At 52.6% G+C, this 23,872-nt stretch overlaps 2 protein-coding genes and 1 long non-coding RNA gene across 5 annotated transcripts; 1 reads left to right on the plus strand and 2 right to left on the minus strand.

The window, feature by feature from the left end:
* Positions 1-222: 222 nt before the first annotated feature.
* Positions 223-6,413, minus strand: GARIN5A (golgi associated RAB2 interactor 5A). The gene is made up of 5 exons (XM_078359610.1): positions 6,348-6,413; positions 5,452-5,700; positions 5,005-5,135; positions 1,241-1,514; positions 223-374 (listed from the first exon to the last, which is right to left on the minus strand). The coding sequence occupies exons 1-5, from the start codon at positions 6,411-6,413 to the stop codon at positions 318-320; spliced, it is 777 nt and encodes a 258-aa protein (XP_078215736.1). The 3' UTR covers positions 223-317.
* Positions 6,414-6,722: 309 nt separating this feature from the next.
* Positions 6,723-13,655, plus strand: EMC10 (ER membrane protein complex subunit 10). Of its 3 annotated transcripts, none has more exons than XR_013530850.1 (8): positions 6,723-6,875; positions 7,983-8,055; positions 9,283-9,392; positions 10,436-10,540; positions 10,875-11,056; positions 11,143-11,236; positions 12,145-12,280; positions 12,494-13,655. XR_013530850.1 is itself a non-coding variant. In XM_002762405.6 (8 exons), the coding sequence occupies exons 1-7, from the start codon at positions 6,762-6,764 to the stop codon at positions 12,278-12,280; spliced, it is 765 nt and encodes a 254-aa protein (XP_002762451.1). In that variant the 5' UTR covers positions 6,723-6,761; the 3' UTR covers positions 12,494-13,655. The 3 variants fall into 3 exon arrangements, 2 of the variants coding, with proteins under 2 accessions (XP_002762451.1, XP_002762450.1); XM_002762405.6 differs by having other exon boundaries at positions 12,194-12,280; XM_002762404.6 differs by lacking the exon at positions 12,145-12,280.
* Positions 13,656-17,328: 3,673 nt separating this feature from the next.
* On the minus strand, positions 17,329-23,554 carry LOC103790018 (uncharacterized). The gene is made up of 2 exons (XR_616239.5): positions 17,901-23,554; positions 17,329-17,698 (listed from the first exon to the last, which is right to left on the minus strand). It is a non-coding gene; the product is annotated as an uncharacterized LOC103790018 (long non-coding RNA).
* Between the last annotated feature and the right edge of the window lie 318 nt (positions 23,555-23,872).

The raw sequence follows: 23,872 nt of genomic DNA on the forward strand, positions 1-23,872 counted from the left end.
AGGAGGGAGGGCACAGGCTGGGTGGCAATGACGGTGGCAGAGAGTCAAAGACGCACCCAGGCCACACCCAGAAGGCTGCTCTATGGAGGCAGCTGTGGTGGCGTGGTGGCCTCTAGGCCTCAGCGGTGGCCCAAAGAGCCAGAGGTGGTGAACCAAAGAGGGAGGCCGCCGAGCTGACCTGGCGACGGTGTCATTTCTTGTGCTTGTTGGCTCTTAAGGAGCTGATCTTTATTAACTTTAATATCTCATCTGCCTCGTCCTGAGGCAAGGTCCTTTGATCTCTGGCCCTTTGGTGACCTCGAAGGATGTTAGAAGACTCAGAGGCCCCAAAGTTCAGAGGTCTGGGGCTCAAGTCTGGCTTCTGAGGCTTGAAGCTGGGGGGAGAGAGTTCATTTCAGAGGCCTTGGCCTGCAGTTAGGGAGTGGGGGGTGGGGAGGGACTCTGCACTGACTGGAATGGCAGGGAGAGCCAGACGTCTCAAGAGGGACACAGATTCCAGCGCCCCAGCTTCTAAAACTGGCATCACCCCCTGCCCTACCTTGACCTCCAAGGCCCTACAGAGAACTGGACATTGGGTCTGGCTGACCTCACTCCTTCAGAACTCAGGGTGTCCCTCTCCAGGCCCTACTGCGGTATGTCACAGGCAGAGGTGTGGGTGGCTGTGTGTGTTCCCAAGTAGGACACGACAGCCCCCTTGATTAGGACCGCCAAGGCCCTATAGAGCCTGCTGGCTTCTACCCACAGACCCCATAACCCTGGGTCACCTCTGCCTCCAGACCCAGGAGTCCAGGGCCCCAGCCCCTCCTCCCTCAGACCCAGGAGTCCAGGGCCCCAGCCCCTCCTCCCTCAGACCCAGGAGTCCACACCCCCAGCCCTCCTCCCTCAGACCCAGGAGTCCAGGCCACAGCTCCTCCTCCCTCAGACCCAGGAGTCCAGGCCCCAGTCCCTCCTCCCTCAGACCCAGGAGTCCACACCCCCAGCCCCTCCTCCCTCAGACCCAGGAGTCCAGACCCCCAGCCCCTCCTCCCTCAGACCCAGGAGTCCAGGCCACAGTCCCTCCTCCCTCAGACCCAGGAGTCCAGACCCCCAGCCCCTCCTCCCTCAGACCCAGGAGTCCAGACCCCCAGCCCCTCCTCCCTCAGACCCAGGAGTCCAGACCCCCAGTCCCTCCTCTCTTAGATCCGGGAGTCCTCAGATGCCTCCCCTCTTCAGCCCCACAGAGCTTCCCCTCTCCCCTCACCTCCTCCCACTCCAGCTGGGCCTCCTCTTCATCATCATCGCCCTTCCCATCTCCATCCTTCAGCACCTGGTACTCCTGTGTGAAGGGCACGGCAGGAGCTGACTGGAAGTGCAAGCGGTAGAGCAGCCGCACCCACTGGCCGAACTCCCGCTCTCGGGTCTTGGGCGGGGCTTGCAGCTGTAAGTAGAAGGTTCGGTGGTTGCTCAGCTTGACCTTGAGCTGCCAGCGGCTTTCGTCGTGGACAAAGAGCTGGACGAACTGCAAAGGGAACAGCCTGGGTGGGAGGAAGGGGCCGCCTCAGGTTCTGACCCCGTCAGGTCATCCCGCACTGTCAGGGTCAGGGGTCCCCACCTCGCCACCCCTCCCTCTGGCCTAGAAATCCTTTTCCACTTCCATCGCCTCTTGAATGTGAGTCCATTTCCATCTTTCTTCCAGCCACACGTCTCCTTTTTGTCTCCCACTAGTCCTTTCCCCTGAACTCCAGACTCCAATATGCAACTGCCTACTTGAAATTGCCACGTGGGGCTGGGTGCGGTGGCTCACACCTGTACTCCCAGCACTTTAGGAGACCGAGAGGTCGGGAGTTCGAGACCAGCCTGGCCAACATGGCAGACTGTCTCTACTAAATGTGCAAAAAACGAGCCAGGCATGATAGCGGGCGCCTACAATCCCAGCTACTCCGGAGGCTGAGGCAGGAAAATTGCTTGAACCTGGGATGTAGAGGTTGCAGTGAGCCGAGATTGCACCACTGCACTCCAGCCTGGGCGACAGAGCGAGACTCTCCTGGCTCAACCTCCTGGGTTCAAGCAATCCTCTTGCCTCAGCCTCCAGAGCAGCTGGGACTATAGGTGTGCCACCGCGCCTGGCTGATTTTTTCATTTTTATATAGTAGAGACGGGGTTTCACCATGTTGGCCAGGCTGGTCTCCAACTCCTGGGCTCAAGTGATCCTCTTGTCTCGGTCTCTCAAAGTGATGGGGTTAGAGGCATGAGTCACCTCACTTTGCCTGCCACCTGCCTCAGCCCTCAGCCCCTCCAGTCAGTTCCCCACGAGTCCACCAGAGGGCGCAGGCCAACACCTTGGGCAGCTCGGGTCCCTCTGCTCAGAGCCCTCCGGTGGCTCAGCAAGACGGGAGTGTAAACAAAGTCCTCACCGTGGTCCATAGGCCTGCAGAGCCTCTGGTTCCTTCTCTGCCCTCACCTCCTGCACCTCCAGCCACACTGGCCTCCCTGCTGTTTCATGAACACCCAGGCTAAGTCCAACCCCAGGACCTTTGCACGTATGGTTCCCTCCACCTGAAAAGCTTTTCCTCCAGCCACGACTCACCCCCTCTGTTTTTCTCAGGAGGCATGTTCTCAGGGAGTTCTCCCTTGGCCTATTTCTTTATTTTACTTTTTGAGATAAGAGTTTTGCTCTATTGCCCAGGCTGGAGTACAGTGGTTTAATTTCAGCTCACTGCCACCTCAGCCTCCCGGGTTCAAGTGATTCTCTTGTCTCAGCCTCCTGAATAGCTGGGATCACAGGCACCCGCCACCATGCCGGGCTAATTTTTGCATTTTTACTAGAGATGGGGTTTCACAATGTTGGCCAGGCTGGTCTGGAACTTCTGACCTCAAGTGATCTGCCCACCTTGGCCTCCCAAAGAGCTGGGATTACAGGCACAAGCCACTGTACCTGGTCACCCCTGGCCTATTTCAACCGCATCCACCCTGTGAGACTCACTCATAGTCCTTCCCTGTCTGATGTAGCCCCACAGGCCTTGCCCATCTGACAAATGGCCACCTGTTCCCTCTGCCTGCCTGGTAGAGTGCGAGCTCCCGGAGGGCAGGGATTTGGCTTGTTTTGTCCAGTGGTGTTTCCCTGGTGCCCATGGCTAACACATGCCAGGTGCTCAGTGGGTGCTTGTTGAGCATCTGGGTAAATCGATTGCTCAGGCCCCTGGCCTGTTTCAAGGTCCAACAGGGCAGAGCAGGAAGCAGTCAGGAAAGAGTGGGGATCTTGGCTCAGGTCACACAGCTGGTATTGGAGTCCAGGTCCAGTGTTCTCAGCCACAACACTGGATAGCCAGGTGGCCTCTCTGGCCCAGCAATATCGCTGCCAGGAATGGATCACACAGACACTCTCACACCTGCGCACAGACACATATGCATGGATGTCCCCTGCCACACTGCCTGTAACCGAGATTCTGGACAAAACCTCAGCGTCCCTCAGTGGGCGGCTTGATTATTGTTCCCCAAATAGAAGAGTAACAGCTGACATTATAGGGAACTTACTCTGACCCAGGTACTATTATATTTACTCAGTTTCCCCCCTCCCCCCGACAAACCTCTTATCCTCATCAACCAAATGAGAAATCTGAGGCACAGGCAGGGAGGGGAAGCTTGGCCAAAGCCAGTGATGAACTGAAGCCAGGATTTGAACCCAAGTCGTCTAAGGGCAGGCATTTGTTTAAGGATGTTGCCTATCACCTTAACACCAGGAGGCTGGACACAACTTGGTGTCTACAACAGGGGAGCTTATGCAGTCATCAAAGGGAGTCCAATTGCGCAGGCTGGGCACGGTGTCTCACACCTGTAATTCCAACAGTTTGGGAGGCTCAGGTGGGCAGATCATGAGGTCAGGAGTTCAAGACCAGCCTGGCCAACATGGTGAAACCTTGTCTCTACTAAAAATAGAAAATTGGCTGGGTGTGGTGGAGGGCACCTGTAATCCCAGCTACTCGGGAGGCTGAGGCAGGAGGATCGCTTGAACCTGGAAGGTGGAAGTTGCAGTGAACCAAGATCGCGCCACTGCACACTAGCCTTGGCGACAGAGTGAGACTGTCTCAAAAAAATAATAAAGTGAAAGCCACTGGCAGAATGTTTCTGTGAATATATTATAAACACGTAACGTTTCGGTGTTCACAGCTGGAGTTGGGCAGGAGCCTCTGGTGAGAGAAAGGAGCAGCTGGTGCTGTCTGTTTTGTGCTTGTTTTCTCGTGTTTGCATTACTGTTGTTCTTTTCTCCTGTCTCTCCCTTCTCTCTTTTCTTTTTTGAAACAAAATCTCACTCACTCTGTCACCCAGGCTGGAGTGCAGTAGCGTGATCTTGGCTCACTGCAACCTCCATCACCCAAGTTCAAGCGATTCTCCTGCCTCAGCCTCCCAAGTAGCTGGGATTACAGGCGCCCACCACCATGCCAGGCTAATCTTTGTATTTCTGGTAGAGACAGGGTTTCGCCATGTTGGCCAGGCTGGTCTCGAACACCTGCCCGCTTCGGTCTCCCAAAGTGCTGGGATTACAGGCATGGGCAGTGTGGAGTGAGGCACAGGTGGGTTCAAGAACAGTGAGATCATGACAAACTTGGCGTTCCAATCCCTGCCCACTCCGGAGCCACAGTGGGACCCTGGGCAACTGGCTCCCAGCTCTCTCAGCCTCAGTTTAGCTCTTTGAAGGATGGGACTAAGGGACCCCACCATGTGAGGATATGAGGTCAGAGGTGAGATCACATGCATGGCCCAGGGGCATCTGGCATGAGCAGGCGCTGCGGACATGGTCATTCTCCTGAGCCCTGCTGGGGCGTGGCTGAGGACTGTCCTCTTCAGGTCTGTCTAGTCCCTGATTTCTGGCCCCTGGAGGATTCCTCTGTCCCTGTTCTCCCAGGTAAATGGCAGCTCTGGGAGGGCTGGTAGCACCCCGGGGGTCCTGGCCCCCGGGTGGTGCCCGGAGGGGAGGTGCCAGGAGCTGAGGGAGGAGGGGGTCTCAGCTGCGGTGGGGGCAGTCACCCGAAGAGTTGCAGGTGTCCGTTCTCCTTGGCAGGACCGGCCAGCAGCAAGAGGTCCGGGAGCTCCAGGGCTGGACTGGAGGCTGCCACCCCCATGGTGACCTTGTTGGCAACTTCTCCCAACCGAGTCACCTGGGGCCAGAGGTGAGAGGTTAGGGGCAGGATGGATGTGGGGGCGGAACTGGGGAGGGATCAGAGGTTAGGGATCCTGACAGGGGAAAAGGTCATGAACCAGGTGAGTTGAAAATCAGGCTGGAGCAAGGGAGTTAGAGGCTAGGGTTCACAGAGAATCTAAAGAGCTAGAGGTATGGGGCACCAGAAGTCACACGGAGTTGGAAGTCAGGAATCCCACGAGATGGACGTTATGTGGGGGCAGGGGCTTTCCAAGTGAGGAGGAGGTCGAGGGGCAGGCCAAAGCTTGGGCTGAGGGGGTTCTGGGGCTCCCCACCTGCACAAAGTTGCTCTCAAAGATGGGAAAGTCCCGCAACTGGTCGAACTCACCGCTCAGGAGGTGGCGCTGGAGCCCTCTGGGGAGGCCTGTGGGAGAGGCTGGAACCAGGAGGCATTCTAGGGGGGTGATGTCCGGGGGTCGAACCCAGAAAGCTGGGCCTGGCTCCCCAGCTGGGGATGGTCCAGCACAGCCCCGCACAGAAGACAGGGTATCGGATGCCCACCAATTTTTATTATACTTTAATTCCTAGGGTACATGTGCAGAACATGCAGGTTTGTTACATAGTTACATACGTGCCATGGTAGTTTGCTGCATCCATCACTCCGTCATCTACATTATTTCTCCTAATGCTATCCCTCCCCTAGCCCCCCAACCCCCAACAGGCCCCAGTGTGTAATGTTCCCCTCCCAGTGTCCATGTGTTCTCATTGTTCACCATCCACTTATGAGTGAGAACATGTGGTGTTTGGTTTTCTGTTCTTGTGTCAGTTTGCTGAGAATAATGGTTTCCAGCTTCATCCATGTCCCGGCAAAGGACATGAACTCACCCTTTTTTATGGCTGCATAGTATTCCATGGTGTATATGTGCCAAATTTTCTTTATGCAGTCTATCATGGATGGGCATTTGGGTTGATTCCAAGTCTTTGCTATTGTGAACAGTGCCACAATAAACGTGTGTCTTTATAAAAGAATGATTTATAATCCTTTGCTATATACCCAGTAATGGGATTGCTGGGTCAAACGGTATTTCTATTTCTACATCCACGAGGAATCGCCACACTGCCTTCCACAATGGTTGAACTAATTTACACTCCCCAAATTGCCAGCCCCATCCCTTACTTGGTTCCCTCACCAGGTCCAACCTCTCCAGGTCTGGCTCCCACTCTCACCTGCCATCCCACCTAGTTCCGCCTCCCCAGCTCCACCAAAAGCGGGCTTAGGCCCTCGCTCCCTCTTCATCGCAATGTCCCCGCACCTTGACTGGAGCGGAGGGAGGAGCCGAGGGACAAAGCGAGGGTGTGGGGCTACAGGTACTGTGACGTCACAAAGTGGAGTGGGTTTGATGACGTCACATAGAAGCGGGAGCCCGAGGTTGTGATGACGTCACTGGAGGGGCGGCTCCTGGACCTCGGGATAAAGAGGCGGTCTCATCCTGGTGACGTCGGGCCCCAGGTGCGGACGGGCGCCAGTGCGCAGGCGCTGGAGCCTAGCGCAAGCGCACGGACGTCAGGATGGGGCCTGTTTCTCCCGGCGTGCTCCGCGGCTCTTGGCTAGCATCCGTCCCTTGGCGCGGGGGAAGGAGCCGAAATGGCGGCGGCCAGTGCTGGGGCGACCCGGCTGCTCCTGCTCTTGCTGATGGCGGTAGCAGCGCCCAGTCGAGCCCGGGGCAGCGGCTGCCGGGTCGGGGCCGGTGCGCGGGGGGTGAGTGCTCGTTAGCTCTGCATAGCCGGCGCGGCCTACGGACGTCTCGGGTCTTGGGGTCTGTAGGTGGGTTACAGCGGGAAGGAGGCTGCGCAGGGCCAATAGGGAAGAGGTGGGAGAGCCCTGGAAACAGGTTCAGTCACGCACGCCCAGGAGGGTCCTCGGCAGTGCACCAGGTTGCAGCGACTGGGACGGAGAACTGGAGCACCTGTCGCAAGGCTCTAGCTCTGGAATATGTATGAGGGGGCGGGGCGGGTGTGCTGGAATCTTGGCCAGTCAGAAGTCGGGGCGGTTAAAATGAAAGAGGCGTGGGGAACCCAGGGCCTGTGGCTCATCTGTTATCCCAGCGCTTAGGGAGGCCAAGGCGGGAGGATCGCTCGAGGTCAGGAGTTCGAGACCAGCCTGCTCAACATGGTGAAACACCGTAACTACTAAAAATACAAAAGTTAGCTGGGTGTGGTGGCAGGTGTCTGTAATCCCGGCTACTCGGGAGGCTGAGGCAGGAGATTGGCTTGAACCCTAAAGGCAGAGGTTGCAGTGAGCTGAGATCACCACCTGGGTGCCAGCGAGACGCTGTCTTGGAAAAAGAAATTAAGGCATGGGAAGGGCACTCTTGAGGAATTGGAGAGGAGTTTTGCCTCCTGAATATGCGTGAATATGCAAGTTTGGAGATTGGAGAAAAGAAAGCATGAATCTTGAATGTGCTTAGTAGGGACTGAACTCAGGCTGGATCTTGGCTATTGGGGTTGTCAGGTGATAATGAGGTCTTAGCATGAAAAGGAAGCCTTGGGAGAGGGTGGCCTTGAGCTCATGATTATTTGTGGTGCAGTCCTTGGAAGTGACCTTGGGATAGTTGCTTTGGCAATGAGGTTGGGCATGTTTATAGGGTCAGGTTTTCTGGGGGTGGGGTGTGTGTGTGTGTGTGTGTGTGTGTGTGTCAAGATTATGAATATTCATGAAGTGGGTGGTTCCAAGTGAAATAGAGGCAAGCAGCAATGATAAGGCTCCACCCTCAGCCCACCAGTCAATCTGTCCTTGGCTCTGTGGGTGACTGCCATGCTGACGGCTTGGGTGGTTCTCACCTGGGGCCTTCTGTGTCTTCTGCAGGCTGGGGTGGAAGGCCGAGAGGGCGAGGCCTGCGGTACGGTGGGGCTGCTGCTGGAGCACTCATTTGAGATTGGTGAGTCAGGCCACATCCTCTCCTAGACATTTAACGTTGGTGCCCTGAGAAGTCAAGAGTTGGCGCCCGGGCACCTCCCGTCCATTACATTCACTAACTTCCATTTACTAACAGCTTCGCCCCAGGCTGGGAAAAGCAGGACATGAAAGAAGAGAAACACTGTCTTTAAATACTCCCTTGCCTGTAAGACAAATCTCAGGTGGTTGTTTTTTTTTTTTGAGACAGAGTTTCACTCATTACCCAGGGTGGAGTGCAATGGCGCGATCTCGGCTCACCGCAACCTCCGCCTCCTGGGTTCAGGCAATTCTCCTGCCTCAGCCTCCCGAGTAGCTGGGATTACAGGCATGTGCGACCATGCCCAGCTAATTTTTAAAATATTTTTAGTAGAGACGGGGTTTCACCATGTTGACCAAGATGGTCTCGATCTTGACCTCGTGATCCACCTGCCTCAGCCTCCCAAAGTGCTGGGATTAGAGGCTTGAGCTGTCGCGCCCGGCCCAAATCTCAGTTTTTAAAAGGTCAGCAGAGCAGTAATTTCAGAGCCTCATCAGTGCCAAGTGCCTGCTTCCACACTTTGCAAGTATCAGCTCATTCACAGCAGCTGCGTGGGGTGGTAGGTCATCGTGTCAGTCTCATTTTCCAGAAGAGGAAACAGGCTCAGAGTAAGGCGCCACACACCGTCTCCTTGTGAGTAAGTGGCAGAGCTGAGGCCAGCTTCAAAGGCAAACTGAAACCGCCATGACGCAGGCATCCATGTTCCCAGAGCCGATCCCCAGTGCTGCCCATGGAGTCTGAAGCCCCGAACCCAAGGGCACAAACCCTGAAGCTGGTGCCCCTCCTGGACCCTGGCATCTGCTCAGTGAATAGCTCCCTGATTCTGACACAGCCAGGCATTTGGGAACTCCTGGACTCCCCAGCTTCCATATTTTGCAGCTGGGGAAGCTGAGGCTCAGAGAGGTTATGTGGCTGTCCCCGGGTCACCTGGCGAGGCAGAGGCAGGATTTGGGAGCTGTGGTGTTCATGCGTATGCTGTGGGTTGCCTTGTGAGGTGGGACATGGTGGGGGTGTCCCCACTTTGCAGATAGGAAAATAGGGGCCAAGATGGGGAGGGAACCTGGTCACTTGGGTGGAGGTCAGGCCAAAATTTGAAGCTGGGCCTCCTGGTCCTGCCTGGGTTGAAGGATGTGGGGTGGGGAGGGCGCGTCTCTGAGCCTGAGCTCTTCACAGACGACAGTGCCAACTTCCGGAAGCGAGGCTCTCTGCTCTGGAACCAGCAGGATGGTACCTTGTCCCTGTCACAGCGGCAGCTCAGTGAGGAGGAGCGGGGTCGACTCCGGGTGAGGCGGGACACTCAGGGCTGGGTGTGGATGGGGATAGAGGGTATCCAGCTGTCTCTTCAGCTGCCCCATGCTGGTGCCCGGCAGCCTTCCCTCCAGGCCCAGGTGGGCCTCCAGTACCTCCTGCCACCCTTGCTCTCTGTCCTCGGTTGACCACTCCTGGTGGAATGGTGCCACACTTTGTCCTAGCTCCACCAGGCATGATGTCCTGCCTGGAGGTCCCCACCCACACTGCTCCCTCTCCCTGCATACCCTCTTCCCCCACAGGTTTCACACAATCAGCCCCTCTCCTCTTCCAGATTCAGCTGAGCTGTTTCATGTCCACTTAGAGGAGATTTGTTTGTGAGGAAAAAGAGATCCTCAGAATAGTCATGGTTGGACAGGAGCCCGCTCCTGCCGCCCTGCGCTGTGGCAGCCTCTAAGGCCCGGCTCAGTCCTCCTAGGGGTCGTGCACAGAGGCACCAGGGCTCCAGGCAGCAGGATAGAGGGGGAGAAACAGGGACAGAAGGAGCAGCAGTGTTGAGAGGAAGCTTGCAAAAGCTGGCACAGCCCACTTCCACCCACAGGCCAGGCTGGGGAAGGCTGGGGAGCACAGGCTTGATTCTGGAGGCCACGTGGTGAGGTGTGCGTGAGCTGCCTTCGTGCATGGTGCCCACGTGATTCTCTGTCACAGCTGCCTCCAAGGAGAATTTATTGTGTGTGTAACTGGTGCATCCATGCGTCGGGTGGACGCCAGGTGCAGCTGGATACAGGCACAGGGATGGTGTCCTCAGGACCCACTCCATCGTTGGGCTGGGCTCTGTTTCTTTTTGTGATGGCTTCTCCCCTAGGTGGGGCAGCCCCAGCTGTTGCTGGCTTCACCCACCAGCTAGACCACCCCAGCAGGAAGAGTCCCAGGCAGACTCAGGTCGGCCAGTCTGGGGAGTGTGGGCTGTGAGGTGGGTGGGGCAGGAGAGGGACCTTTGTGGAGTCCTGGTGGGCATCACAGTCTGTCCAGGGCTGGCACCATCCCTCTGACCAGCACCCTCTTTTCCGGTTCCCAGGATGTGGCAGCCCTGAATGGCCTGTACCGGGTCCGGGTCCCGAGGCGACCTGGGGCCCTGGATGGCGTGGAAGCTGGTGGCTACGTCTCCTCCTTTGTCCCTGCGGTGAGTTGGTGTTGAGGATAAGCCCCTTCTTCCTCTTCCTCCCTACCCCCTACCCTGGTCCTGCTTCCACCATTTGAACCCCAGTGTTTCTAGATCCTTCAGAGGCCTGGGAGACTCAGACCTGGCCTTGCGCTCCAGGGCCTCCTGGTCTGGAGGGGTTGGTCCAGGTGGCGAGTGCTTTCATGGGGACAGCATTGTGAGGACTCTGGGGTGGGGGTGGTTGGGCTTGGGCTTGTGCCTGAGGGTGACGGAGCCGTGGCCTGTGGCCGGCGGGGGTTAGAGTGGAGCCCAGGCGGCAGGCTCCGCACCTCTCCTGACCCCACTCCCCCTGCAGTGCTCCCTGGTGGAGTCGCACCTCTCGGACCTGCTGACCCTGCACGTGGACGTGGCTGGCAATGTGGTGGGCGTGTCGGTGGTGACATACCCTGGGGGCTGCCGGGGCCACGAGGTGGAAGATGTGGACCTGGAGCTGTTCAACACATCAGTGCAGCTGCAGCCGCCTGCCACAGCCCCAGGGTGAGCTCGCGTCTGCTGCCTTTTCGACGCCCTTGCCGCCTGCCCCGGCCCTTTCTGGGCCTCACCCTTCTCTCCCCTCCCGCCAGCCCTGAGACGGCAGCCTTCATTGAGCGACTAGAGATGGAGCAGGCCCAGAAGGCCAAGAACCCCCAGGAGCAGAAGTCCTTCTTCGCCAAATATGTGAGTGGGGCTCTCCTGCCTTCGCATTCCCTTCCTGACAGTGCCGGTGTCTGGCCAGGCCCTCCCTGCTCCTGCCCATGGTGTTCAGGCCTGCTCCTCATCCTCTGGGCCTCCTGCGTGTGGGCCCCACATCCTCCCGACCTCCTGTGTGGGAACCCCTCGTGCTCTGGGCCTCCTGTGTGTCCTCCTGGTACCTGGGCTGGGAGCTGTCAAGGCTTGTTTGCAGGAGGAGGGCGAGGAGGTGTGGTCAGGGGAGGTCAGCCAGCTCTAGGGCACAGGGTCCTGGGGGAGGTCTCGGCCTGAGCCAGGCTGGAGCTGTGAGGCTGGAAAAGAAGGGTCCAGTGGAGATTTCAGAGGAACCAGGGAGGCTTGGAAAGGAGGGCGATTGGTTCCCCGGGGGTTGTACAGGAAGGAGAGAGGAGTGGGTCTAGGAGGGATGTGGCCCGGGGAGGGGCATGGGGGCAGCAGGGTGCCCAGGAGGCTGCCTGGAGCCAAGGAGGGAGGGGCCTGTGCTGCCAGCAGCAGGTCTGAGTCTGGGGAGCTTGGAGGCTGAGGCACAGGGCGGGGATGCTGGGGATGGGAGGCTTCCCTGCTCATGGAATAGGTGGCTTCCGCCCAGGTCTCTGTTCCCTGAGTGTGGAGACTGGGATTAGGTTGGGGCATAGGACCCCATGCAGGATAGGGCCAGCAAGGAGGCCGGCGCGGCCCAAGGGAGGCGAGGAGGATGCTGAGGCTGGCATGGCTGAGCCCTGCCATGCTGAGCGCCCTGCCCGAGGGCCTCACCCACTCCTCCCAGATAGTCCAGCCCCTGAGCTGCAGGGAAACTGAGGCCTGGAGGCTTAGCCCTTGCCTGCTGGGCCCTGCCCTGCTTCCCACTTGAGCACCCTCCTGCTCCTCGCTGGCCCTAGGTCCCCACAGCTGCCCGCTATCCCTGACCTGCGCTTCCTCCCTCCCCAGTGGCACCTCATCCTGGGGGGGGCCGTGTTGCTTACAGCCCTGCGTCCTGCTGCGCCAGGGCCCGCACCACCACCGCAGGAGGCCTGAGTGAGGACCGAGACCCCTGCCCCTGCCCTTCCCTGCACCCCACCGGCCCTCCCCAACCTGTAGTGATGTAGGGGATCTGGGCGCCCCCCCTCACTTGGCCTCTCCTCACACCGGGCCCCACCTTCCCCCATCCCCTGAGTGGGTGCTGCCCACACTCACCTCCTTCCCCCTCTCTCTCTCTCTGTGTCTGTCTGTCCTTCCGTCTGGCCGCAGTGGATGTACATCATTCCCGTCGTCCTGTTCCTCATGATGTCAGGAGCACCGGACACTGGGGGCCAGGGTGGGGGTGGGGGTGGGGGCGGGGGTGGGGGCAGTGGCCGGTGAGGGCCCAGGCTGGTCAGCTTCCCGTCCTGCACACCCAGGGGCCTCCCTTTCTGCTGGAGTCCTCCATGTCCTCAGCCATCTCAAGAAGGGTTTGCTGGCCCCTCGTTTTCCCCTGTCCCACAAGGAACTTGGGCCAGCCACTTGTCCTCTGCCTTCCTGCTGGCAGAGGAGTGGCTGGATTGGGGCTTTGGCACAGGTGCCAGTGTCTCCTGCGCCTGCGTCTCCTGCGCCTGCCTCCCCCGTCACCCCTTGCAGCCCCAGGGGCTTCAGTGCCCATGGAATAGAGCCCGAGATCCTGGCCACTGTTCCAGCTCTGACCCCTCTCCCTCTACCCCGAGCCGTGCAGTCTGGGAACATGCCGCCTTCTCTCCAGCCTCTGTGCCTTTGTTCCTGGTGGTCTCACCCTCCTGCCCCTGGCTGGGCTAGGTGGTCCCATCCAGGCTCCTGCAGCAACCCCCTCGTTCTGATACTGGACTGGGACACAGCCTCCCTTCTGTGCCCCCTTGGGGGCACCCTGGCTCCCCTCCTTAGGGGCAGAGGTGTGCAAGAGCCAAGGCTGGATGGCCAGAGACTCCTGTGCCCCACTCCTAGCACCGTCCCTGGTGTCCAGGTTTGACATCTGCCTAGTGCAGACAAGGAGTCCTTGCCTGTAGAGTGACAGGCCTCCAGACTTGAAGGGAAAGGTTTAAGGTAAAAAAGAAAACAAAACCAACAGTTAGTGGAGTCAAAGGCGAGACACTGTAAATAGAACCCCTCCACCCTCCTCCCCACCGCCCAGCGTCCTGCCCCGACCTTTGCTGTGCACACCCGAAGTCTATTTAAAAACATCCACGATGCGCTGAAATGTGTGAATGTTCTGAAGAGTCACAGCTTCCAGAGCCAGAAGCAACAAGACGGTCCTGAGTACAGGCTTGACTGCAATTGACTGCTCACTTGATATGTTATTCAGAAACCCAAGGAATGGCTGTCCCCGACCTCACTGAGGCTGTGTGAAGCTCAGCTGTGTCTTGTGACGGTCTATTAAACTGGCCCTCGAATGTTGGACCCTCAAGCTCGCCTCCTGTATTGTGTGGTTATAAATGGCGCCCCGGTGAATGCCCTGGTCCAGTCTGCTGGGTGTGGGGAGAACGATCTCGGGATGTATGACTAAAATGGATCCCGGTGGCAGATCGGAAATGCGCTTGTTAACGGGAGTGCGTTCACTGGGGTTGACTGTCAGGACCCGGGCGTGGCGCATGGGCGGAAGTTGCATTCCCTCCCGTCACTTCTTTCTGTTTTTGAGACAGGGTTTTGCTCTGTCGCCCAAGCTGGAGAGCAAGTGGCAAGACCTTGGCTCACTGAAACCTCCACCTCCCAGGCTCAGGGCTCCTCCCTCAGCCTCTGAAGTAGCTGGGGTGACAGGCGTGCACCACGCCCAGCTAGTTTTTGTATTTTTTGTAGAGATGGGGTTTCACCATGTTGCCCAGGCTGGTTTTGAACTGTACACAGTGATTCACCTTCCTCTACTTCCCAACATGCTGGGATTACAGGTATGAGCCACCATGCTGGCTTCTCTCATCCCCTCTTCGGTCTGACACCCGCTGAGCTCTCTCGGCTACTCTTCTCTCATCACTCCTATTTCATGTTTTATTTTCCCTCCTGAGGTGTCTGTGCTAGCCCAATCAGATCGTAAGTAATGTGTAGTACTTGCCCCTCCCTGAGAAGGGTCTCGTTCTGCCACCCAGGCTGGAGTGCAGTGGCACATAGTTCACTGCAGGCTCAAGCCCCTGGACTCAAGTGTCCTCTTACCTTGGCCTCCCGAAGTGTTGGAATTACAGGTGTGAACCACCGTGCTCGGCGGAGGGATTATCTTTTTACAGGCTTTTCTTTATTTATTTATCGGTAGCGACACACTCCAAGGCGTCCGTGCCATGGAATGAGGTGCACCTTATACCAGACATGGAAACCGCCCAGCTATGTCAATAGAAGGTGGGAAAAGAGCAGCACTTGCGAAACTATTTACATGTGCACCTGCTGCTTTATGTGGATAATAGCTGCAGAATATCAGGGGACAGAAAACTAAGGCCACCTCCAGGGAAGGGAAGTGGGTGCCAGAGTCCGGGGTGAGCATAGTTTGTCACCGTGGAGCCCACTGTATCTTTTGTTTTGGAGAGAGTCTCCCTCTGGGGGATTTGAATGCTCCTAAATGCATTTAGACTGCATGGCAAGCAATCCTAAAACATACAAGACTACCGTTGGTATTTTGTAAAATTCTTTACTACCGCCAAATTGTCTACTGGAAACTATGGGCTCCTTATTTGGGGGAAGTGGGGGGTGGGATGGAGTTTAACTTGTCACCCAGGCTGAAGTGCAGTGGCTCGATCTTGGCTCACTGCAACCTCTGCCTCCCAGGTTCAAGCAATTCTTCTGCCTCAGCCTCCCGAGTAGCTGGGACTACACGTGTATGCCACCACTCCTAATTTTTGTATTTAAAAAAAAATCTTTTAAATATATATATATATTTATTGCATTTTAGGTTCTGGGGTACATAAGAACATGCAAGATTGTTGCATAGATACACACATGGCAGTGTGATTCGCTGCCTTCCTCCCCTTCACCTATATCTAGCATTACTCCCCATGCTGTCTCTCCCCAACTCGCCACCCCCCGCTGTCCCTCCCCTATTCCCCTGACAGACCCCAGTGTGTGATGCTCCCCTCCCTGTGTCCATGTGTTCTCATTGTTCAACACCTGCCTATGAGTGAGAACACGTGGTGGTTGATTTCTGTTCTTGTGTCAGTTTGCTGAGAATGATGGTTTCCAGGTTCATCCATGTCCCTACAAAGAACATGAACTCATCGTTTTTTTATGGCTGCATAGTATTCCATGGTGTATATGTGCCACATTTTCCCTGTCCAGTCTATCATCGATGGGCATTTGTGTTGGTTCCAGGTCTTTGCTATTGTAAAGAGTGCCACAGTGAACATATGTGTGCATGTGTCTTTATAATAGAATGATATATAATCCTTTGGATATATACCCAGTAATGGGATTGCTGGGTCAAATGGAATTTCTATTTCTAGGTCCTTGAGGAATTGCCACACTGTCTTCCACAATGGATGAACTAATTTACATTCCCAGCAACAGTGTAAAAGTGTTCCTATTTCTCCACATCCTCTCCAGCATCTGTTGTCTCCAGATTTTTTTTTTTTTTTTTTTTTTGAGATGGAGTTTTGCTCTTGTTACCCAGGCTGGAGTGCAATGGCACGATCTCAGCTCACTGCAACCTCCGCCTCCTGGGTTCAGGCAATTCTCCTGCCTCAGTCTCCTGAGTAGCTGGGATTACAGGCACGTGCCACCATGCCCAGCTAATTTTTGTATTTTTAGTAGAGACGGGGTTTCACCATGTTGACCAGGATGGTCTCGATCTCTGGACCTCATGATCCACCTGCCTCGGCCTCCCAAAGTGCTGGGATTACAGGTGTGAGCCACCGTGCCTGGCTCATATTTTTTAATGATCAACATTCTAACTGGCGTGAGATGGTATCTCAATGTAGTTTTGATTTGCATTTCTCTAATAACCAGTGATGAGCATTTTTTCATGTTTGTTGGTTTCATGTATGTCTTCTTTTGTAAAGTGTCTGTCCATATCCTTCACCCACTTTTGAATGGCCTTTTTGTTTTTTCTTGTAAATCTGTTTTAGTTCTTTGTAGATTCTGGATATCAGCTCTTTGTCAGATGGATAGATTGCAAATATTTTTGTCCATTCTGTTGGTTGCTGATTCACTCTAATGACTGTTTCTTTTGCTGTGCAGAAACTGTGGAGTTTGATTAGGTCCCATTTGTCTGTTTTGGCTTTCGTTGCCAATGCTTTTGGTGTTTTGGTCATGAAGTCCTTGCCTATGCCTATGTCCTGAATGGCTAGGTTTTCTTATAGGGTTTTTATGGTGTTAGGTCTTATGTTTAAGTTTTTAATCCATCTAGAGTTAATTTTAGTGTAAAATGTCAGGAAGGGGTCCAGTTTCTGCTTTCTGCACATGGCTAGCCAGTTTTCCCAGCACCATTTATTAAACAGGGAATCCTTTCCTCATTGCTTGTTTTTGTCAGGTTTGTGAGAGATCAGATGGTTGTAGCCGTGTGGTGTTTCCTCCGAGGCCTCTGTTCTGTTCCATTGGTCTATATCTGCTTTGGTACCAGTAACATTTTGAAGTCAGGTAGTGTGATGCCTCCAGCTTTGTTCTTTTTGCTTAGAATTGATTTGGCTATGTGGGCTCTCTTTTGGTTCCCTAACTTTTGTATTTTTAGTAGAGATTGCTACTCACCATGTTGACCAGGCTGGTCTTGAATTCCTGACCTCAAGTGATACACCTGCCTTGGCCCCCTAAAATGCTGGGATTACAGGTGTGAATGACCACGCCTGGCCTCTATAGGTTTCTTTAACCCATCAGAGAGACTACCTGGTAAGGATCGGGGCTAATTACTGGCGCCCTTTCAGCTGTCAGTCCATCCTCCTCTGCTTGTACTCGCCTTCCAGTCAGCAAGGCACAGCAGTGTTGTTACAAAGGAAACAAACTCAGTTTGGTCCATTTCCTGTAATGCAGTCTCCCCAGACAGGTTTGTGTGAACAAATGTCCATTTTCCTTTGTTTGCCATAGACACCCCTACTTGCATTTCCATGGGAGCCAATCCACCCACCCACAGAATGACCTGAAAATGTGCAAGAAGTTCAGGAGTTTCATACCAGTTTGCTGAGCATGATGTTTATGTATTGATTAGGAGTAAAAAATGTTCATTTTTACAAAATGTTACAAATTCTCCCTCCCCCCTCCTTGCACCCAGTATTCCCTGTTCCTTCCCCAGGCATTCTGGTCACTGTTCCTTTTGGTTGGGATTATTCTCAGTGTCTCATACAGCTGGGTTGCAGTTCCATTCTTTGCCAGTAGTAGGTGATGAGAGAGGATTCCACGCACTCAGAATGCCTCAGGTTGGCTCCTGTGGCTTCTCTCCATGTCCTTCAGGGGGCGCTGTTGGTCCCTCAGGTATTGTCAGGTTCCTTCCAAGTCCCTGTCCTGGCAGTTGCTGCTCTTCAGAAACACTGGGCACCGTTTTCTTATCTGTGAAATGGAATTCAGGTGAGGTACCCCCGCTAGGGCTGAGGTGCTTCCAGAGGAAGAGTTGGGGAGGGAGTGGAATGGAGCAGAAAAAGGTGTCATCCCCTGCTCACTGAGCTCAGACAAGAGGCCAGGAATCAGCAGGTTCAGGAGCCCATTCCTGGGCAACCCCAGGGGCCCCACCCAGTCCTGCCCTGCTCCTTACATGCTGTGTATCTTTAGGCAAGTTGCTTCCTGTCTCCGAGCATTTTCTTTGTTTCCACCTTCCTGGGCCTAGAGCAGGCCTGATTCCTCCAGGCAGTGTCCAGAGTTCCAGACAGATGGAAAAGAGAAATAGAATGGGAGTCACAAAGGTGTGTGTCCACTCCTGGGCCTCAGGCTTGGGGCCTGCTCAGGGCTAGCCTGTTTGGGCCTCAGTGTGGACTCCTGCCTCCTGGTCAGTACCTGGAAACCTAGGAGCAGCCAAGGCAGGAATGGGAGAGGGAGGCAAAGGCCCACCGGGCAGGGATGCAGGGGCCACCTGGAGATGGAGAGGAGGCGCCGAGGAGGGAGGCCAGTGGGAGTGGTAGCTCTGGAGGAGACAGGAGCAAGGAGAGGAGACAGGTCCAGAGAAGAGGAAAAGACAGAGTCAGAGGAGAGGAGAGAAAGAGGTGGAGATGAAACTGGAGAAACAGGGAGGAAAGGAGGGAGGCGAAAGTTCAGGAAAAAAGCAGGAGGAGTTGGTGGCATGAGCCTGAGTCCCAGCTACTCAGGAGGCTGAGGTGGGAGGATCGCTTGAGCCCAGGAGTTCTGAGCTGTAGTGCGCTATGCCAGTCGGGTGTCCGCACTAAGTTTGGCATCAATATGGTGACCTCAGGAAGATCCAAGATGGCCGATTAGACACAACAACCAGCAAGAGATGCAGAAATCCAGAGATCTCCTAGCTCCAACTGAGGTACCAGGTGCATTTCAATGGGTCTGGTCCAATGGTGAGCAAAGCCCACTTAGGGCAGACCGGGGCGGGGAGGGGTGCTGCTTCACCCAGAAAGTACATCTGACCAGTGAGTTGGAGGCTCCCCCTCTGGCCCTCCGGTCCAGATACAGCACTTCCCCTAAAGCCTCAGCAATACATGGAACAGGGGATCTTTGCTAGTTAAGCGCTGGGAATTACACGCACGGAGTTGAGTAAGAGCCTGCATATTGAGCTATCGCCGCTGCCCCCCCCCACTGGCCAGAGAGGGAGGGAGCTGCAAGTGGGAGTAACTGGGTAGGCCCCTACCCCATGACCGGAGAGAGAGGAAGCTGAAAGGGGGAGACAGCTGGGTGTGGCTAGGGGGGGTCCCTACCCTCACCAACAAACCCCAGAGGCCTGAAGCCCTAACTCTAGTCAGTTGTGCAGCCAGTGCCACAGTCTGAGATGAACCCTGAATGATCCAGCCCAGTGGAGGAAGGGACTGGGTTACGTTTTAACAAAATACACAGGAAGCCTATGTAGCAAAGGGACAGTGTTCTTGACAACCTAGCAGTGCGTACAGGTCAGCAGAAGAGGTGGGCCTGATCTCCCAGTATAAACAAGACACAGGAACCTTCCCTAGTAACCTGATGGAGTCCCTAGAAACCCAGTAGTGCCTCCACAGGCAAACAAGCGACATCATCAAGCTGCTCTCTGACACCACAGCCAGGTAAATCCACAAAGATGAGAAAAAACCAGTGCAAAAAAGGTGAAACCATCAAAGAGCAGAATACCTCTTCTCCTTCCAGGGATCACAACTCAACAACACAGGATCACAACTTGACCAAAAAGGAGTGTGAAGAATTGACAGAAACAGGATTCAGAAGGTGGATAGTAACTTTTCAGAGCTAAAGGAACATGTTCCAACTCAAAGAAACCGAAAACCTTGAAAAAAGGTTAGACAGAATGCTAACTAGAACCACCAGCCTAGAGAAGAACATAAACAACTTGATGGAGTTGAAAAAACAGCACGAGAACTACCTGAAGCAAACACAAGTTTTATTTTATTTTTTTTAGACAGAGTTTCGCTCTTGTTACCCAGGCTGGAGTGCAATGGTGTGATCTCGGCTCACTGCAACCTTTGCCTCCTGGGTTCAGGCAATTCTCCTGCCTCAGCCTCCTGAGTAGCTGGGATTACAGGCACGTGCCACCATGCCCAGCTAATTTTTTGTATTTTTAGTAGAGACGGGGTTTCACCATGTTGACCGGGATGGTCTCATCTCTTGACCTCGTGATCTGCCTGCCTCGGCCTCCCAAAGTGCTGGGATTACAGACGTGAGCCACTGCGCCCGGCGCAAACACCAGTTTTAATAGCTGAATCGATCAAGCAGAAGAAAGGATATCAGAGATTGAAGATCAACTCAATGAAATAAAAAGAGAAGGCAAGACGAGACAAAAGAGTGAAAAGAAATAAAGCTTCCAGGAAATATGGAATTACGTGAAAAGACCTAATCTACGCTTGATTGGTGTACCTGAATTTGATGGGGAGAATGAATCCAAGCTGGAAAACATGCTCAGGATAGTATCCAGGAGAACTTCCCAAGCATAGCAAGGCAGCCCAACATTTAAATTCAAGAAATACAGAGATCTCCACCAAGATATTCCTCAAGAAGAGCAACACCAAGTCACATAATCATCAAATTCACCAGGTTGAAATGAAGGAAAAAATGCTAAGGGAAGCCAGAGAGAAAGGTCAGGTCCCCTACAGAGGGAAGCCAGTCAGACTCACAGCAGATTTCTTGGCAGAAACCCTACGAGCCAGAAGAGAGTGGGGGCCAATATCCAACATCCTTAAAAAGGAACTTTAAACCCATAATCTCATATCCAGCCAAACTAAGCTTTGTAAGTGAAGGAGAAATAAAATCCTTTAAGGACAAGCAATTATTGAGAGATTTTGTCACCACCAGACCTGCCCTACAAGAGCTCCTGAAAGAAACACTAAGCATGGAAAGGAACAAGTACCAGTCACTCCAAAAGCAAACCAATTGGCAAAGACCAAAAATGCAATGAAGAAAATGAGTCAACTAATGGGAAAGAAAACCAGCCAGTAACAAAATGGCAGGATCAGATTCACACATAACAATATTAACATTGAATGTAAATGGCCTAAACACCCCAATCAAAAGACACAGACTGGCAAACTGGATAAAAAGTCACAACCCATTGGTGTGCTGTATTCAGGAAACCCATCTCACATACAAAGACACACATAGACTCAAAGGGATGGAAGAAGATTTACCAAGCAAATGGAGAACAAAAAACAGCAGGGGTTGCAATCCTAGTCTCTGATAAAATGGACTTCAACAAAGATCAATAGAGAAGGACACTACATAATGGTAAAAGGATCAATCCAACAGGAAGAGCTAACTATCCTAAATATATACACCCCCAGCACAGGAGCATGCAGATACGTAAAGCAAGCTTTTAATGACCAAAAGTGAGATTTAGACTCCCACACAATAATAGTGGGAGAATTCAATACTCCACTGTCAATATTAGATCAACGAGCCAGAAAATTAACAAGGACATCCAGGACTTGAATACAGAGCTGGACCAAGTGGACCTAATAGACATATACAGAATGCTCCACCCCAAATCCACAGAATATACATTTTCCTCAGCACCACATTGCACTTACTATAAAATTGATCACATCATTGGAAGCAAATCACTCCTCGGCAAATGCAAAAGAACAGGAATAACAATCTTTCAGACCACAGCACAATCAGACTAGAACTCAGGATGAAGAAACACACTCAAACCCGCACAGCCACTTGGAAACTGAACAACTTGCTTCTGAATGTTGACTGGATAAACAATGAACTGAAGGCAGAAATAAAGATGTTATTCGAAACCAACCAGAATGAAGACACAACTTACCAGAATCTCTGGGACACCTTTAAAGCAGTGCTGAGAGGGAAATTATAGCAATAAATGCTCACCAGAGAAGAGAGGAAAGTTCTAAAATCAGTACCCTATCATCAAAATTGAAAGAGCTTGGGGAGCAAGATAAAAAAACTCAAAAGCTAGCAGAAGACAAGAAATAACTAAGATCAGAGCAGAACTGAAGATAGAGACAAAAAACCCTTCAAAGATCACTGCTAGCCAGATTAATAAAAAAGAAAAGGGAGAAGAATCAAATAGATGCAATAAAAAATGATAAAGGGGATATCACCACTGATCCCACAGAAATACAAACTACCATCAGGGATTATTACAAACAGCTCTACTCACATAAACCAGTAAACCAAGAAGAAATGGATAAATTCCTAGACACCTGTACTCTACCAAGACTAAACCAGGAGGAAGCTGAAATCCTGAATAGACCAATAACAAGGGCTGACGTAGAGGCAGCAATCGATAGCCTACCAACCAAAGAAAGCCCAGGTCCAGACAGGTTCACAGCCAAATTCTACCAGACGTACAAAGAAGAGCTGGTTCCATACCTTCTGAAACTGTATCAAACAATACAAAATGAGGGAATCCTCCCTAAGTCATTTTATGAGACCAACATCATCCTGATACCAAAACCAGGCAGAGACACAACTAAAAAAGAAAACTTCAGGCCAATGTCCATGATGGACATTGACGCAAAAATCTTCAATAAACTACTGACAAACAGATTGCAGTAGCACATCAAGAAGCGACCTATTCATCATGACCAAATAGGCTTCATCCTGGGGATGCAAAGCTGGTTCAACATACGCAAATCCATAAATGTAATCCATAACATAAACGGAACCAAAGACAAAAAGCACGATTATCTCAATAGATGCAGAGAAGGCCTTCGATAAAATTCAACAGTGCTTCATGCTAAAAACTCTCAGTAAACTAGGTATTGACGGAACGTATCATAAAATGATAAAAGCTATATATGACAAACCTACAGCCAATATACTGAATGGGCAAAAGCTGGAAGAATTCCCATTGAAATCGGGCAATAGACAAGGATGCCCTCTCACCACTCCTATTCAACATAGTACTGGAAGTTATAGCTAGAGCAATCAGGCAAGAAAAAGAAATAAAGGGTATTCAATTAGAAAAGGAGGAAGTCAAACAGTCTCTATTTGCAGGTGACATGATTGTATATCTAGAAGACCCCGTCATCTCAGCCCAAAATCTCAAGCTGATAAGCAACTTCAGCAAAGACTCAGGATATAAAATAAATGTGCAGAAATCACAAGCATTCCTATATACCAATAACAGACAAACAGCCATATCAAGAGCAAACTCCCATTCACAATTGCTACAAAGAGAATAAAATACCTAGGAATACAACTAACAAAGGATGTGAAGGACCTCTTCAAGGAGAACTACAGACCACTGCTCAACAAAATAAGAGAGGACATGAACAGATGGAGAAACATTCCATGCTCATGGTTAGGAAGAATCAATATCATGAAAATGGCCATACTGCCCAAAGTAATTATAGATTCAATGCTATCCCCATCAAGCTACCAATTGCCTTCTTCACAGAACTGGAAAAAAACACTTAAAACTTCATGTGGAATCACAAAAGACTCCGCATAGCCAAGACAATCCTAAGCAAAAAGAACAAAGCTGGAGGTATCACACTGCCAGACTTCAAACTATACTACAAGGCTACAGTAATCAAAACAGCATGGTACCAAAACAGAGACACAGACCAATGGAACAGAACAGAGACCCCAGAAGAAACACCACACATCTACAACCATCTGATCTTTGACAAACCTGGCAAAACAAGCAATGGGGAAAGGACTCATGTTTAATAAATAGTGTTGAGAAAACTGGCTAGCAATGTGCAAAAAGCAGAAACTGGACCCCTACCTGTCACCTGACACTAAAATTAACTCCAGATGGATCAAAGATTTAAATAAAACCTAACCCCATAAAAACAGTAGAAGAAAACGTAGGCAAAACCATCGAGGACATAGGCATAGGCAAGGATTTCATGACTAAAACACCAAAAGCAATGGCAATAAAAGCCAAGATAGACAAATGGGATCAATTAAACTCCAGAGCTTCTGTACAGCAAAAGAAACCATCATTAGAGCGAATTGGCAACCAGCAGAACAGGAAAAAATTTTTGCAATCTACCCATCTGACAAAGGGCTAATAACCAGAATCTACAAGGAATTGAAACAGATTTACAAGAAGAAAACAACCCCATTCAAAAGTGGGCGAAGGATATGAACAGACACTTT

The sequence above is a fragment of the Callithrix jacchus genome, chromosome 22 (assembly GCF_049354715.1).
Source record: "Callithrix jacchus isolate 240 chromosome 22, calJac240_pri, whole genome shotgun sequence".
Classification (NCBI taxonomy): domain Eukaryota; kingdom Metazoa; phylum Chordata; class Mammalia; order Primates; family Cebidae; genus Callithrix; species Callithrix jacchus.

Excerpts from the sequence above, each read along its gene's own strand:
- GARIN5A (XM_078359610.1), bottom strand. The coding sequence starts at position 6,413 with ATGAAGAGGGAGCGAGGGCCTAAGCCCGCTTTTGGTGGAGCTGGGGAG. Across the intron at positions 1,515-5,004 it reads GGACACCTGCAACTCTTCGG|GCTGTTCCCTTTGCAGTTCG; the intron begins GTGACTGCCCCC and ends CCTCCCACCCAG. Across the intron at positions 375-1,240 it reads CCCAGCTGGAGTGGGAGGAG|CTTCAAGCCTCAGAAGCCAG; the intron begins GTGAGGGGAGAG and ends CTCTCCCCCCAG.
- EMC10 (XM_002762404.6), top strand. The coding sequence starts at position 6,762 with ATGGCGGCGGCCAGTGCTGGGGCGACCCGGCTGCTCCTGCTCTTGCTG. Across the intron at positions 8,056-9,282 it reads GGAGCACTCATTTGAGATTG|ACGACAGTGCCAACTTCCGG; the intron begins GTGAGTCAGGCC and ends AGCTCTTCACAG. Across the intron at positions 11,057-11,142 it reads CCGCCTGCCACAGCCCCAGG|CCCTGAGACGGCAGCCTTCA; the intron begins GTGAGCTCGCGT and ends CCCTCCCGCCAG.